General features: G+C 36.7%; 1 protein-coding gene across 8 annotated transcripts in view; it reads left to right on the top strand.

Moving 5' to 3' along the window:
* Positions 1-14,024, top strand: part of LOC131436844 (endophilin-A) — a 117,502-nt gene extending 103,478 nt beyond the window's left edge. For 6 of the 8 annotated variants that reach the window (XM_058605782.1, XM_058605778.1, XM_058605781.1 and 3 more), the window contains 6 exons: positions 55-155; positions 220-323; positions 476-573; positions 5,575-5,667; positions 6,412-6,536; positions 12,478-14,024. In XM_058605782.1, coding sequence (XP_058461765.1) covers positions 55-155; positions 220-323; positions 476-573; positions 5,575-5,667; positions 6,412-6,536; positions 12,478-12,597 — 641 coding nt within the window. In that variant the 3' untranslated portion in view covers positions 12,598-14,024. The remainder of the gene's footprint in view (positions 1-54; positions 156-219; positions 324-475; positions 574-5,574; positions 5,668-6,411; positions 6,537-12,477) is intronic. The other 2 variants (XM_058605780.1, XM_058605783.1) reach the window with 2 other exon arrangements.
* The last annotated feature ends 672 nt before the right edge of the window (positions 14,025-14,696 follow it).

The following is a 14,696-nucleotide window of genomic DNA, read 5'->3' as shown; positions in this document are numbered from 1 at the left end:
GGTTTGGATTTTCACTTGAACGTTTCTGAATTGCGTACCGGTACTGATCAAAAGGTTCTCAAATTACAGATGATGAAATTCGAAGCGCCGAAGAAAAGTTTGCCGAATCCCTACAGCTGGCACAGGTTGGAATGTATAATCTGTTGGAGAATGATGTAAGTGTCTTTGGTGCAGTTGCTGTCAGATGTCGTATTTTGAAAGGTTTTTCTCGATTTCTAGGTAGAACAGGTTTCACAACTAGTCACATTTGCCGAAGGACTACTGGATTATCATTCACAATGTGCCGATATTCTGCGAGTACTTGTCGAAGTGTTGAATGAAAAGTAAGTAGATTCGTTGTCAGTTTTGGGAGGGTGGAAACACTCCTAACGACGTGGCTAACTAGTTATCAGGTTCTGGTCTGAGAAAAAAATAATAGTATAAATTTACTGATAGTAAATTCTAATAAACTAACATGATATCATTTTTATTTTAGACGAGAAGAAGCCGCGAATCGCCCAAAGGCGGAATTTGTGCCGAAAACTCTTGCGGATCTGAACATCGAAACACTTGGTTCTCAGGATGGAATGAATGGTGGGCCACATTTCCTTAATTCCAATAAAACAAAAAATTCCCATCATCACATGTACAGTTCCCAACAAAATTTGTCCACTCACCAACACAACAACAACAACAACAACAACAGCAACTTCAACAACAACAACAATAGCAATTTTAACCGAAATAAGCTATACGGTTCGCAACAAAGCCTATCGTCCCTTTCGGTGCGGAGTGCTGGTGGGGGCGGCAATCTGGGTAGCACTGGTGGTAGCGGTGGCAATGGCAACGCGAATCCTTCTATGCGACCACCTTCCTACAGTACGGTCAGTCGGCAGCATGTATCCTCCGTTTCGACCGTAGATAACTGGCTAAACGCGTGGGACCAGCCAAATCAGACAGCAATTGCCGCTAGTGCCGCAACCGCCACCACCAGAACTGCCCCGAAAAATAACCACGGAAGATATAATCTTAACAGCAGTAACAGTGTATATAAAAGTACTAGCTCTACCTCTTCCACTAGCAAGATCGGTACCAAGCCTGCTAACAACAACAACTTCAATGATCCTTGGTCAGGTGATTTATGTTTTATTTTCCTTTATTTTACGTTCTACTTTCTCGGTACGGATAGTTATCAGGGACAACCGATTGTTACTGAATTCGGTGGCCAACAGAATGCTTCGAAAATCAGAAATGCTCTATGATGAGAGTTACAGCCATTAGTAATAGTCGGTTGCCGGTTCTGCTCTTAAAACGATGGTGGTGGTAGATTTGTGTTTGTACAATTCGTCTGAGGAAAATATTTCTGGTTTAGGTTGGCGATATAACCAGAATAGGAGCTGTTAGGGGATTTAAAATTAATGGCTATTTATTGTAGAATTCGATGGAAAAGATGTTATGTTTTGTTCCATGAAGCTAGGCTACAAACAACCGTGCGTTGCCTTGAGAGTAAATTTAATCACATTGAATGCGAAGGATCGAATGTAGTAGAATTGCGATCGTTCTTACAGTAAAAATTGCTATGAGATGAGGTAAATATAAATTTATGATGGCAGTCTAATCATGTTAATAGGGTTGAAATGTGTTCCACAAAGGTTAAAGTCGAAGTAAAATAAACGAATGTAATAAGTTGAAAAGTCTCTCCTCAGTATGCTACTGAAATCTTAGAAACGAATCGGAAAAGGTTTTCGTATCTTCGAAAATGTTATCACTTTCAAATCCATAGATCGATAATCGATGGATTTTAAGTTTGAGCTGGGAGGAAAACTATTTATATATATTAGAGTAGAATCCAAACTGCAATAGTACCGCAACAGCTTTATTTCTAATTAAAATACTCGTGTCTATACAGATAAATAGATCTGATAAAATGAGAACAATTTCATTAAAATTTCAAGATTGAAGAGAAACAATATTGGTGTTGGGTTCATATGAACCTTAGTTACTAACCAACAAGATTAATGTACGATAATTATTTGACGTATCCGTTGTTGTTAGCACAAAGTGAATATCATTCTATAATTGCAAAATTCTTATTCCGTATACCAATAGCAACATATGTTCGAGTCCAGATTTCGTAGGATACTTCGTAGACAATAGCCATGCTATTCTTCAGAACAGTAGGTCAAATTCCACCTTCTTTCGATAACTTGGGAATCGAAACTGAAACCATTCATGGAATTGTAGAATTGTAGGCAAAATAACCGTCATGTAAAAATACTTAATAAACAACTCTCTGGTAGTTACTTTACAGTTCTTTATCCTAGTAAAGCGACTTGCTTCTCTTCCGTGGAAAACCCCCTCTACAATTGATCTGGTTCTAACAGATCACAGTCACATTTGTAGTGAACTGATTACTCATGCTGACTTTGACTCAGATCATCTTCCTGTAACATTCAGACTTTCCAACGAAGCTATAATCAATCCAAATAGTTATTTATTCAACTATCATAGAGCTAATTGATTTGAATACAGATCTCACATTGAAAACCATGTGGATCATAAAATTATTGTAGAAAACTCTGAGGACATCGACACAGCAATAGATAAATTGAATTATTACATTATCAAAGCTAGGAATCTTTCAGTTCCAAAGCTCAAAATAAATTAAATTCTCTTATCATCAATGACAATCTTCAACTGCTCATTCGGTTGAAGAATGTTAGTCGACGACAGTATCATCGTTATCGTGATCCTGCTATTAAAACCATAGTTAAGGATTAAAAAAAAAAGAAATTAAACATAGATTTATACTTTTGCGAAATGAAAATTATGAACAATGAAAGAATTTAAACAAATTGAACGATATTCTACACCTTTCTGGAAACTTTCTAAGGTAACCTCAGAAACCAATTCCTGCTCTCAAGGAAGGAAATCAAATACTTCTAACGAATGGCGAAAAAGCTCAAAAACCTGCTCAGCAGTTCGAGAGTGTACACAATTTCAATTTGTACGTTGTGAGTCCTATTGAAAATGATGTCTCACTACAATATGATCAAGTATTGTTACAAGATGACATTATTGAGACGAATTTTATGGCATCTTCAATATTCTTATTATAAATCTTCCCGATGCTTCCTTGAGACTCTTGGTTAAAATTTTCAGTGCTTACTTCCTTTTTTCATTAGCTTACTTCCCAAGGAGATGGAGAACAGCTAAAATAACTCTTATCCTCAAAACTGATAAAAACCCAGCAGAAACATCAAGTTATCAACCAATTAGTTTACTTTCTGCTATCAGTAAACTTTTTGAAAAAATGATGTCTAATATAAATGAGAATTTAATTTTTTTACCAGAGCAGTTTGTTTTCTTAAACCAAACAATAATTCCATTATCAAATTGAATGACTTGGAATGGACAGGGTCTGATCAAGCAAAATATTTAGGTTTAACGTACGACAAAAAACTCACTTCCAAGGATCACATTCACTTCCGGTGAAACCCTCAACGAGTGAACACGTCGTATCGTGTTAGTGCGGTGAAAATTCGAGTATTTCGCGAGAAAGAAAGGATTTTCATCCGTACTTCGGTAACTCCACGTTGTCACATAGCAAAGGGTTTCACTAGTTTTCAACCTAGTTTTAATGTTGTTGAACTGAACATCTAGTCAGTAATTGAAAGACATTTCTCATATGATTTAGCAAATCAGCAGAATATAATCCATACTATATATAAAATCAACAATTTGGATATATATGTACTAACAAAGCGCGACTCAAAATGCAGTAACGTAAAATTAGATTCAAACTACTCATAACTGTATTATAAATGTTGTTTTTTTGATAAAACCTGCCAGTCTCAGATTCAGAGAACTCAACCATGCCGATAGACTTAGAGGGAATATTAAAAAAATCGCAAAGGATTTCTCGAGTACACCCAAACCTCCATTTTCGTAATAATCGGGGGTTCGTAAATCGAATTATGACGTAAAAAAAGTTTACGTTATTTGGAATTTTCAACGTAAAAAAAGATTTCCTTATTTACCTTATGATCAAAAAAGAACCGGAATTTTCATTTTAAAATTCCCGCGCTTGTCCAATCGATAAACTATTATTCTCTCAACGTTGGCAACACTTTTATACACCTTCTGTCAAATTTTGACGCATATCGTACGATTAGTTTTTGTTTGGCGTCTATACAAAGAAGTTGAAAAATTTTCGTGTGGCGATTTTTATAATGGATGAAAATTTAGAACATATTCAATATTTTCGGAACGGTTTTCATTTGTAAGAACTCAAATTTTTGAAGAAGTAGCATAATATCTGCGGCAAATCTAATTTATAGTCGGATTTAGTAAAAAAGATTAAAATACCAGTCAAATCAGTTTCAGATTATCAAAACTGTTGAAACAGGTGAACAACTTCCACAATAAAGTGAAATTCTGGATATAATAAACTGAAGCAGATGGCAATGACATCTTGGAATTCAGAACCACCGCAAACATCGTTTTCCAACATGTACTCATCAAACCCGTTACAAAAAAACCATACTGTAAGCGTCCTCAAGGGATATCAATAAACCGGAAGTCGCCATCTTGGAATTCAGAACCACCTCAAACATCGTTTTCAAACATGTACTCATCAAACCCGTTCCGAAAATACCCATATTGTAGTTATTTCCATGGATTATAAATGAGTCGGAAAAGATTTTCATTGCATGCAAAAACCTATTTTTACGAAGTAGGTTCGTAAAAAAAGTTTACGTTATTTGGGATCTGGTTCGTAAAAAAATGACGTTATTTGGGATTTTGTTCGTAAAAAGAGTTACGTAAAAAGAGGTAACGTAAAAAAGGTTTACGTAAACGAAGGTTTGGGTGTAATTGCAACAAAATGTTATAGATTATCTCATAAGCCCTTTGGTTTACTTTTAGGTTAAGCAAAATCCTGTGGTGACATGTTGTTGGTAGTCCTGTTTAGCATCTACAATAATTATTAACATTATCACACATCTCATATCTAATCCAATATCATTTAGAAACGGTAATGTACAATGGTGATGGGAATTTCATCAGTGTGTTATTTTTTTATATTTAAATGAAGCTGCATATAAATTAACAAAACGTTTCTCTGCGCAAAAGATTATTGCTCAATTTCCCTCCGATATATAGAAACTTTTATGTTATTAGTTTATCATTTCTTATCAACGGTTGAACTAATTTCCATGTCTCGACTAAATGGCACTTGATTTCTATTGCTTATTGTCAACTATTCTAAAAAGCACAAAATTAATCGATTACGTACTTTTCTTCTGGCCAAACACTCTCTGCTTTTTATTCAGTGTCAAATCGAACGAAATTCACCGGTTAGGATTCAATACTTCCTTGTGTGAATTATGTGTTAGTGTGGTCTAAGTCTATACTGTATCTTTTCCTATTCGATATTGATTATTGTCGAGTTTTATGTTAGTGTTGGTGAAAACTTTCCCCCTGAACAACCAAACAAAGTCTTCATTTTGAGACTATCGAAAAAAAAAGAACAGACTTGTGTTTGCCTTTATCTACTATTCTTCCGCTACAAATTACCTACCTTCTCTCGCCTAGGCGGTTCATCATCTCGTCTCAATTCGCCCGTCAATAAACCGACACATCTGGAACTTTTGGGTAACGGTCAAGCGCAGGCGCGTTCCACCAATGGTAATCAAAATTATCTTCTCATTCTATTGCTCTTTTCGGTTTTGTGCTCCAACGAAAGTAACTCTACTAATTTGCCTTTTTAACGATGAGGTTATGTTTTTTGCTTCAGTAACACAGTAATTGTGGGTTTCGTTGAAGAGTTTGCGCTTTGTTATTGATGACTTGAGTTGAACATTAACGTTCCAATTTTGTTCTCCTTTTGTTGGTTCTGATCTACTTATACACTACCAGAATCGCTGGGTGTGAAACCGTCGAGTTGTGTTCGACATTAGATTTTGGTTTGAACTTGTTTTTTCTTCTTTTTGTGACAATGCATGTCTTTGTTTGGGGTATATCTGCTTAGTAAACACCCACTTACTTAATAGTTCCAGTTGTCACTGCGTCCACTTTTACATTTCATCATCTAGTCTTTAAGTGATTTTTTTATATAATCGTATTTCATATTAACCGTAGCTTAAATCTTTCACATTAGGCCTGAAAGACTGTGTTGTACCATTATCAATTGGGTGTCTGATTATTTCCACTAAATGTTCTATATTAGGATTATTGTTTTACATAATTTTTATGAGATATTCCTAATGTTTAGGAAGAATTTACTTATATAAAGAAATATTGACATCGTAGTTGAGAAGTAAACGTACCGTCTTAGTCCGTAGTGTAGTATCGGTAGGCAACCCGCGCTTAACCATCTGGTGCAGTTATTCAAAAATATTAACCATGACTGTACTTGATTTTTTCCCCTAGCTTCGCCTTTGCCATCTCCAATGCGCTCCCCAGCTCGAACACCGATGCCAGCCAAACCAACACAGCCATGCTGTACGGCACTTTACGACTTCGAACCAGAGAACCCCGGGGAGTTGGGCTTCAAGGTGAGTAAACTCAATGCGTTTGGTTTTCAGCATGTTGGATCGATGCGAATTTTCCAGAAATATTTCGTAATAAATATTATCCGACGTTTGCCAATACCTCAGAAAATATTATTTTCTTCAACTTAAAAAAATGCAGAATTTCTGACATGAAAGAAATATTCAGAACCTATCGAGCTTCAAGTGCGTAATCGGCTCTTTATATTATTTAGGTACGGCATGAATTACAGATTCAATTAAGTTGTGCTGGGCTAACATTATTCATCTCGAATCGAGTTTCACGAAACGATTATTTCTGATGTCGATTCGACTGGCCTGTAGCATTACGTATCGCTTTTGACCACGTTGCAATGTGGTACTAGATTATGACTTGTGAGATTCGAATTGTCAAATAAAATTAAACAAACCGATATACATTGCAATCATAAAAATATTGAAACTGTCAATTGTTGTTTGAATATTTTTGATTTCATTTATTCGATTCAAGTATTTAAAAGAAGTATGTTCCATGCTCCCCCCGGTGAATGACCAAAAGGTTAAAGCCGGGGTAAAATAAATGATATTAATAATAATAAGTATGTTCGAGCCCCGACCTGGAAGGATTCTTAGTGTCAGTAGGATCCATAGTACTAGCCATGCAATGATTCTGTACACTAAGAATCGGCTGCGAAGTCTGTTGAAACAGAAAGGCCAAATTCCACCAAAGGAATGTAATGCCAAGACTTTGCTTTTTACTTAAAATAAGAAAGTATTTATAATCTATCTAAAGCTTGCTTCATTTAGAATTGGAACAAACTTTTGCGCATATTGTGGCGCTCCTGGTGGACGGATTTAAAGGTTCTTGGCGCCCACGTGTCGGGAATTTTGTCAGCTTCACGTATGATTTTTGACATTCCGCAAATCGACTGTACTTTAATCAAGATGGAAGCCGAATGAAGATAAAAAATTGTGCACAGTTATTTGGAAAATCCATTGTGGTCTGCATCTAGGCTAGCTAAACAGCTGAAATTACCCAGAAATACCGTATGGCACGTTATCAAACGGTATAAGGAAACATTGACGACGACTCGGAAGCCTCAAGCCAATCCTCGGAGTGGAACTGTCGACCGGAAACTGCGTGGTAAGATTTTGAAGACGATTAAGAGGAATCCTAATCTGTCGGACCGTGATTTGGCCAGAAAATTCGGTGCTGCCCATAGTACCGTGAGGAGACTCCGGGAAGGAATCAAGTTGTATCGAGCTTGCAAGCAAACAGCCAAATCGGAAAACAGAATAGTGTTGTCAAAATTCGTGCTCGGAAACTATATGACCAGGTGCTGACCAAGTTCGACGGGCGTCTTCTGATGGACGATGAAACCTATGTCAAGGCTGACTTCGGGCAAATCTCAGATAGAAAATTTTACTTGGCAACGGCTCGGGGGGATGTTCCAGCCAAATTTAAATTTGTTTTTGCCGGAAAATTTATGATTTGGCAGGGCATTTGGAGCTGTGGCAAAAAAAACGAAAATTTTTGTTACAAATACAATGACATCGGAACTATACGAAAAAGAGTGTCTCCAAAAACGAATTTTGCCTTTCATTCGATCCCACGACCATCCCGTAATGTTTTGGCCAGATTTGGCAAGCTGTCATTACAGCAAAGTCGGTCAAGAATGGTATCCAGAGAAAGGAGTCTAGTTTGTTCCGAAAAACCTTAACCCACCCAACTGCCCCCAGTTCCGCCCTATTGAGAAATACTGGGCAATCATGAAGAGGAGACTCAAGGCAAAGGGAAAAGTTGTCAAAGACATCAATCAGATGACAATCTGGTGGAATAAGATAGCTGAAACGATGGACGAAGAAGGTGTGCGCCGCCTAATGAGCCGTGTTACAGGAAAAAATCGAAAATTCCTTCGAAACCGTGACGAATAATTTTATCCGTATTTTCCTTAAAAGTATGAAGAAAACGGTACATTCGTATAAAAAAAGATCTTGAATTCAATAATAAATATCTGAAATACAGGCAATTGTCTTTTTTCCTATTCTATCTGAAGCAATCTTTATAATAGACTTCACATCACAGATACGTATTTCGAATACTACTTGTGTTTGTCATCAGTGTATCAGGTTTCTAAGTAAATTGAAAGAATGCTGCAATGTTGTTCCTTTTATATGAAACGGAGGTAGATAGATTCTTAGCATCACTTAAACAACATTCTTAACTTAAAAAGTCAGGAAGACATATTTCCTTGGTCGCTGTTTAGTAAAGAAGTGGAAGTATGTTTGAAAAACTCTAAATTTTCTGCAGTATCTAATTTTCATGGGCTAGAAATTTGTCTTAAGATTTTAATGTCATTAGTAGTGAATTGATGGTGTTCGGAAAAGGGATGCTCTGCTACTTTAGACTTGAAATGGTGGGATAATCCTCTTTCCAAATCCTCCGATGCTTTCCCTATTTCTGCTATGGGTACCTAATGTTCTCTTTGTTTGTCCAATGTATAATTTATCACAATGAGATCATGAAATTTTATATACCCCAGATTTTTTCAATTTATCAGTATGATCTTTTGTAGTTTTGAATTGGTAGTACTATTGAATACTAAATCCAAGCCAAAGGGTTTTGATTTAAGTGGATATGCCATGTTTGAGTTGAAGTCCACCGATATTCTTTTCAAATTTTCTGATAGGGGGGTCAAAGTTGTGAGTGCTAGTTTTTTCAACGATCTCAATTTTTTTATTAAGGATTGTTTGGATTGAGCGCTTCGGATATCCATTGAGCTTTCCAATTTCGAAAATAAAATTTTTCTCTTTTATTACCGCATCTTCTCTGAGAATATAGATTCTATTTGTCGTGATTTGTATTTGTTTTATAGCCGACGAAATTACATCAATTGCCCAAATGTATGCAATTATATGTTTGTACATACTTGCGATACAGATATCGATATTTAAGCATCTCTTTGCCAAGTTTGTGTTCATGTTTTGTATGCAAGCAGTTATTTTTCTCTACCATTACTACCATTCTGCGATTTCGGTTGAAGCGATAAACTTTTTCTATTTGTTAATCGAGTTCATCTTATATAAATTAGAAACTAATCCTATGCACTCAAACTTTACCCTGAGGTAGTTGTCAATTTCTCAGGCGGAACGACATAACATGGAATTTCATCCTATCGAGCATGATACTAGATCAAAGTGTCACCAACAGTTTCGCTTTTGCATCGATTGACCAATCAGAGCGATGCTTTCCCTTTGATATATCGCTTACTCCTTCAAAACCGTCGACTATGGTAGGGAAATCCGGCATGCCGGAAATTTTTTTAGACAAAATAGGACACTGCTAGCTATTAATCAACATTTAAATGATACACAATTAAAAATACATGGCTATGAACATTCAAATCAATACGTAGAAATATTACCTATCAAATGGTGACATAATATTAATAATTGATACAATAATTGACTGAGCTGTAATTGTTCAAAACCTGACCACATTTCTACGTGTATTTTTCTTGAGTTTCTAATTTGTACCCCTATATAGAAAACAAACATGTGTTCCACATTAAAACGGGGAGATCGGACTACCCATTGAGGCCCCTTGTAATTGTTTATAAAATTCACCTATAAATTTGAAATAATTTACATCCATGCAAAGTCAAGTTAGGGGCAGATAAGACCTTACTTTGCATTTTCATAAGCTACTACTTTTTTGTTGAAGTAACCCATTTTCCAACCGATTTTTTGAATCCTTCACCGGGACACTTGGAAATAAGGCGGTTACATCAAAAGATACCATTATTTCGTCATATTTAGATTCACCTGAGTTTAGAAGTTGAGTAGCTAACTCTGGGGAATAGATCTACTAAAAAACTTTTTCGGTATATTTTTTAATTCTTCCGCTAGCCATTTGGAGATTTTTTGGGTAGGGGCTCCTACTGAAGAAATATTTTCCCTTATTTCATTCACAAGTTTATGGACTTTATGGAATCCTTTGGTTTTTACGCGTAAGTTGTGGTTTCAGTATACTCGTGTCGCTTCTCGCTCTTCGAATCACACCTTCCAAAACAATATTGAACAAGATACCAGAGAGTCCATCACCTAGCCCTAGCCATCCATGTTCGAGATTAGAAGAAACTCGAGAGCGTCCCAGATATTCGGACGTAGCACATCACTCTATCTATCGTTGCTTTGACCAATCGCGTTAGTTTATCCGGAAAACCGTATTCGTGCGTAATTTGCCATAGCTGTTCTCGATCGATTGCGTCGTATACCGCTTTGAAGTCAATGAGTAGGTGATGCGAGGGTACGTTGTATTCACGACATTTCTGGAGTACTTGTTTTATCTCGAATATTCTTTGGATAGCTAGTCTTAAAAAATCACTCTTTGTGTAGCTTAACACGTTGACTGCCACGACCATTCTCAGAATTCCGGTCTAAAAAGCCAATTGCATTTAATCATTTTATATTATTAAAGACTATAATTATATTACATAGTAATCATCAAAAAGCATAGAACATTGATTTTTTGTTCTCTTCCCAGAAGCCATCTATCCATATTAGCACTGATATGCTACGAGTTTAGGCGTAGCTACGCGACAATGGCAAGTAAACACAGTACGAGATAACTCGTAGTCGGCGTCCTAGCAAAGAACGGAATATACGAGTTATCTCGTAGTTGGCAGTCAACGTGTTAAAAAAGGCTGACTATACAGGGTCCGCCATGTAACTTTTTTTTAAACATGCAATAAAACACAAACGGTTCATCCGATTTCAAAATCTATTTTTTCATATTAAAGTACAATCCTTCCGGTTAATTGTGGAATACGCTATACGGTCGGTTCAGTTTTTTAGTACATTTTCGATTGTATGCAGCTTTATTTCAGCTATGACTGCACGATTGTTGTCCTTCAAGCCTTTAATTGTCTCTGGCTTGCCCACATAACACTTATCTTTGACAGCCCCCCAAAGATAATAGTCTAACGGCGTCAAATCACAGCTCCGAGGCGGCCAAACGACATCCAAATTTCGACTGATAATTCGATCTTCGAAGACTGTGTGCAGAAGATCGATCGTAGCGTTGGCTGTGTGGCACGGAGCGCCGTCTAGTTGGAACCAAATGGTGTCCAAGTCTTCCTCTTCAAGTAACAGGAAGAACCAACCGCTAATCATGGCGCGGTAGCGATCGCCATTGACCGTGGCGGCGGCTCCTGCCTCATTTTCGAAGAAAAATGGCCCAATGATGCCGCCAGACCAAAATCCGCACCAAATCGTCACTCTCTGAGGATTCATCGGCTTCTCCATGATAACGTGCGGGTTTTCCGTCCCCGAGATGCGACAATTTTGCTTATTAACATACCCGCCGAGATGAAAATGTGCCTCATCAGAGAAGATGATTTTTTGGCAAAAATCGGCGTCTTCTTCAAGCTGATTTTCAAAGTAAAACTGCACTATTTTCACGCGTTCCTCAAGTGTATACACAACCATTTTCGTTCAGCGGAAGGATAAAACTAAGTTTCTGTCAAATCAGAAGTGACATTAAGGTTACCAATGTCTAAATAACCACTAGTTCAAAAAAAGTGTTAGATGGTGGACCCTGTATATTAGTCTTCGTAAAGACTGTTAGGGATTCAGATAGCGTTGCAAAAGACTGGAGCCTTGTATCTATGCAACTCGAGGTAGTCAGAATTTTTTTTCCAGGAACCAAGAGCTACTCTTGGTGGGGGGAACGATTTTTTCAAAATTATCTGTCAATTACCCGATAGTTACAAGTGGTCGAAGTCGACGACGAAACGGAAAGGTAACCAATAGCAATATTTGAAAATCTTGCTCACGATTAGATTCTTAATTATAAGACTGTCGAATCGTGATGCTCGTGATTGATTATGCACTCTCAACACAAACGGATTATGTTTAAACAAACTCCTATGCTAATACTGCCATTTTTTTGTTTACTTTTTTCCAGGAAAATGACGTCATCACACTGATTCAGCGTGTAGACGAGAACTGGTTCGAGGGCAGTGTGAACGGCAGAACCGGTTACTTCCCGCAGTCGTACGTGCAAGTTACCGTCCCAATACCCTAAGCCGGTTACGATTGTAATACAAATTACGTAATGTTGCTGCAATTGTAATTCCCACCCTCCCCCAGCGCTCCCTCCATCCACCACATCATATTGATTAATTACTATTAACTGAGCTACTATTAATTGTAACAAGCAAGATCTATTATTATTACAATGTTAGTACTATTACTATTACTACTACAACAACTACTGTTAATATCGCAGCCAGGGTAGAGTTGAAGCAAAATGCCAGTGACCGTGAAAAACAGAAACACATTTTTTGTTTGAAATAGTACAGCAACTACTACCACTACTAATTCACAACAGCTGGGTAGTTGATCGCCGAACTAGCTTGTTCGAATAATGAGGAACTCAGTTATGATCTGGCAAAATGGTAGAGATGCATGCATCAGCAGGTAATTAATTGATTATGACTGAGTTATTAGACGTAAATGATGAGACACCGAATAAAACATACCATTACACAACTGAGATCAGCGTATCGTCGTTTATTTTCGGTTGCTGAAATTATTGCCACACAGAAATGGAGCAAATGAGTTTATTAGAAATAGACAAAAAAGCAAGATATTGTAACAAGGAGTAGGTATTTACAGGAGATCTATTGTTCAATTTAAGTGTTCTGTTTTCCTCCTGTGATGTGGAAGTAAAATTGAAAGTGCGAAAACTGAAAGTGCATGCGTATTCGGGTGAATCACAGCATCCGATAATCGAAACGGTAAAACAACCTATTCATGTAAGATGTTAACTATTATCTATTGATAACTCTAACTAGTTTCTAGCAATGAGATTTATGTTGAGTTAACTGCTGAAAAAAAACAAAATCTTCCGTTCTACCGCAATGGTTGTATCCTCAAAAGGGCGCATTGATTAGAATAGTTTACGTGCGTTTGCAGGACTCAATGATTTTAAGACAGATTTTATTCATATTGAAGCAAATCATTAGTTTGCAAACGATCTGTTCCGGTGCGTTTCTTCGTTATCAGATTAATCCCCTTGATTCGGTGTGTTCGATCATAAGATCATCAGTAGTGAAACGTTAACGAGTGGGTAGCAGCGTGTCGAGCTTTGAAGTAGTTTCGCAGTATTAGGGAATGGAAATGAAATTGTTGATAGTTGATCTGCGCATTGTTGAATACACCGCAGCTTCCGACACACGACACATTAAAATTATGTTTGTTGAACACTTTAGTTGCGTCATCTGTTTCGTTAGACACGATTTCACCGGGTTCGGATTCCGTTTCGTCCGGTTTCGCGATGAGATCGACGATTTATTTTTCGTGTTAGTCCTAGGTAGGATCACATAATTTCTGTAGCATGTAAAGAAGTATTACTGTGTATATAATTTTAATACTTTAGTTTAATAAACTGCAAAGGTGCGAAACACCTCGTCATTATCGTTAATTTGAGATTGAATTAGGTTTCATGTATTGTTGTTTTAATTCAGTTTATTTTTGCGAGAAAGAAATCCTTATGTTTGTTTTGGTTTTTCATGCCAATGAGATTGAACCATAGAGCGATTGAACGAATATGAGTAGCAAATTGTACTGAGATCAATTTTAGATAGGATTTCGAAACAAATTACATCAATATGTGTTAGTTTCTTAGATGTGCTAAAATTACGTTCATCGCACGAAACAAAAAAATTTAAATATGATTTAGCACACGCTTCAACGAACTCTCATTGTTTTTGGTTTATTTGCGTGATTCTAATTATATTAAAATTTTATACAGATGATTCACAACACAATTGGCTCCCTGCGATGTGAGACGAAAATATTCCAAGTAGCATGTTAAGTTGCTTTCCTGTATTTTTCTACTGATTGTGCGATTTATCAAGTTAGTTTATATTACTATTCTAGTAACTATTATGTTATGGGAAAGGTGCAATTTTTCTGTGTTGTGCAACATATCTTTAAGTTCTTACGTTATTAGGAATATTTATTCCAAACGATTGTGCGACTTATACAAAAACTTATGCGTCGATCCTATCATAAAAGCAGTATTAATATCAGCGAAAAAGAAAGTGAAACTTGTGAAAACTATTATGTAATGGTTACACGAAATGGAATGACCTTTACAAAAACGTAACAAACATAATT

The sequence above is a fragment of the Malaya genurostris genome, chromosome 3 (genome assembly GCF_030247185.1).
Source record: "Malaya genurostris strain Urasoe2022 chromosome 3, Malgen_1.1, whole genome shotgun sequence".
Taxonomy (NCBI): Eukaryota; Metazoa; Arthropoda; class Insecta; order Diptera; family Culicidae; genus Malaya; species Malaya genurostris.
Note: the sequence above shows the minus strand (reverse complement) of the source record. Positions and strands in the feature narration are given on the sequence as shown.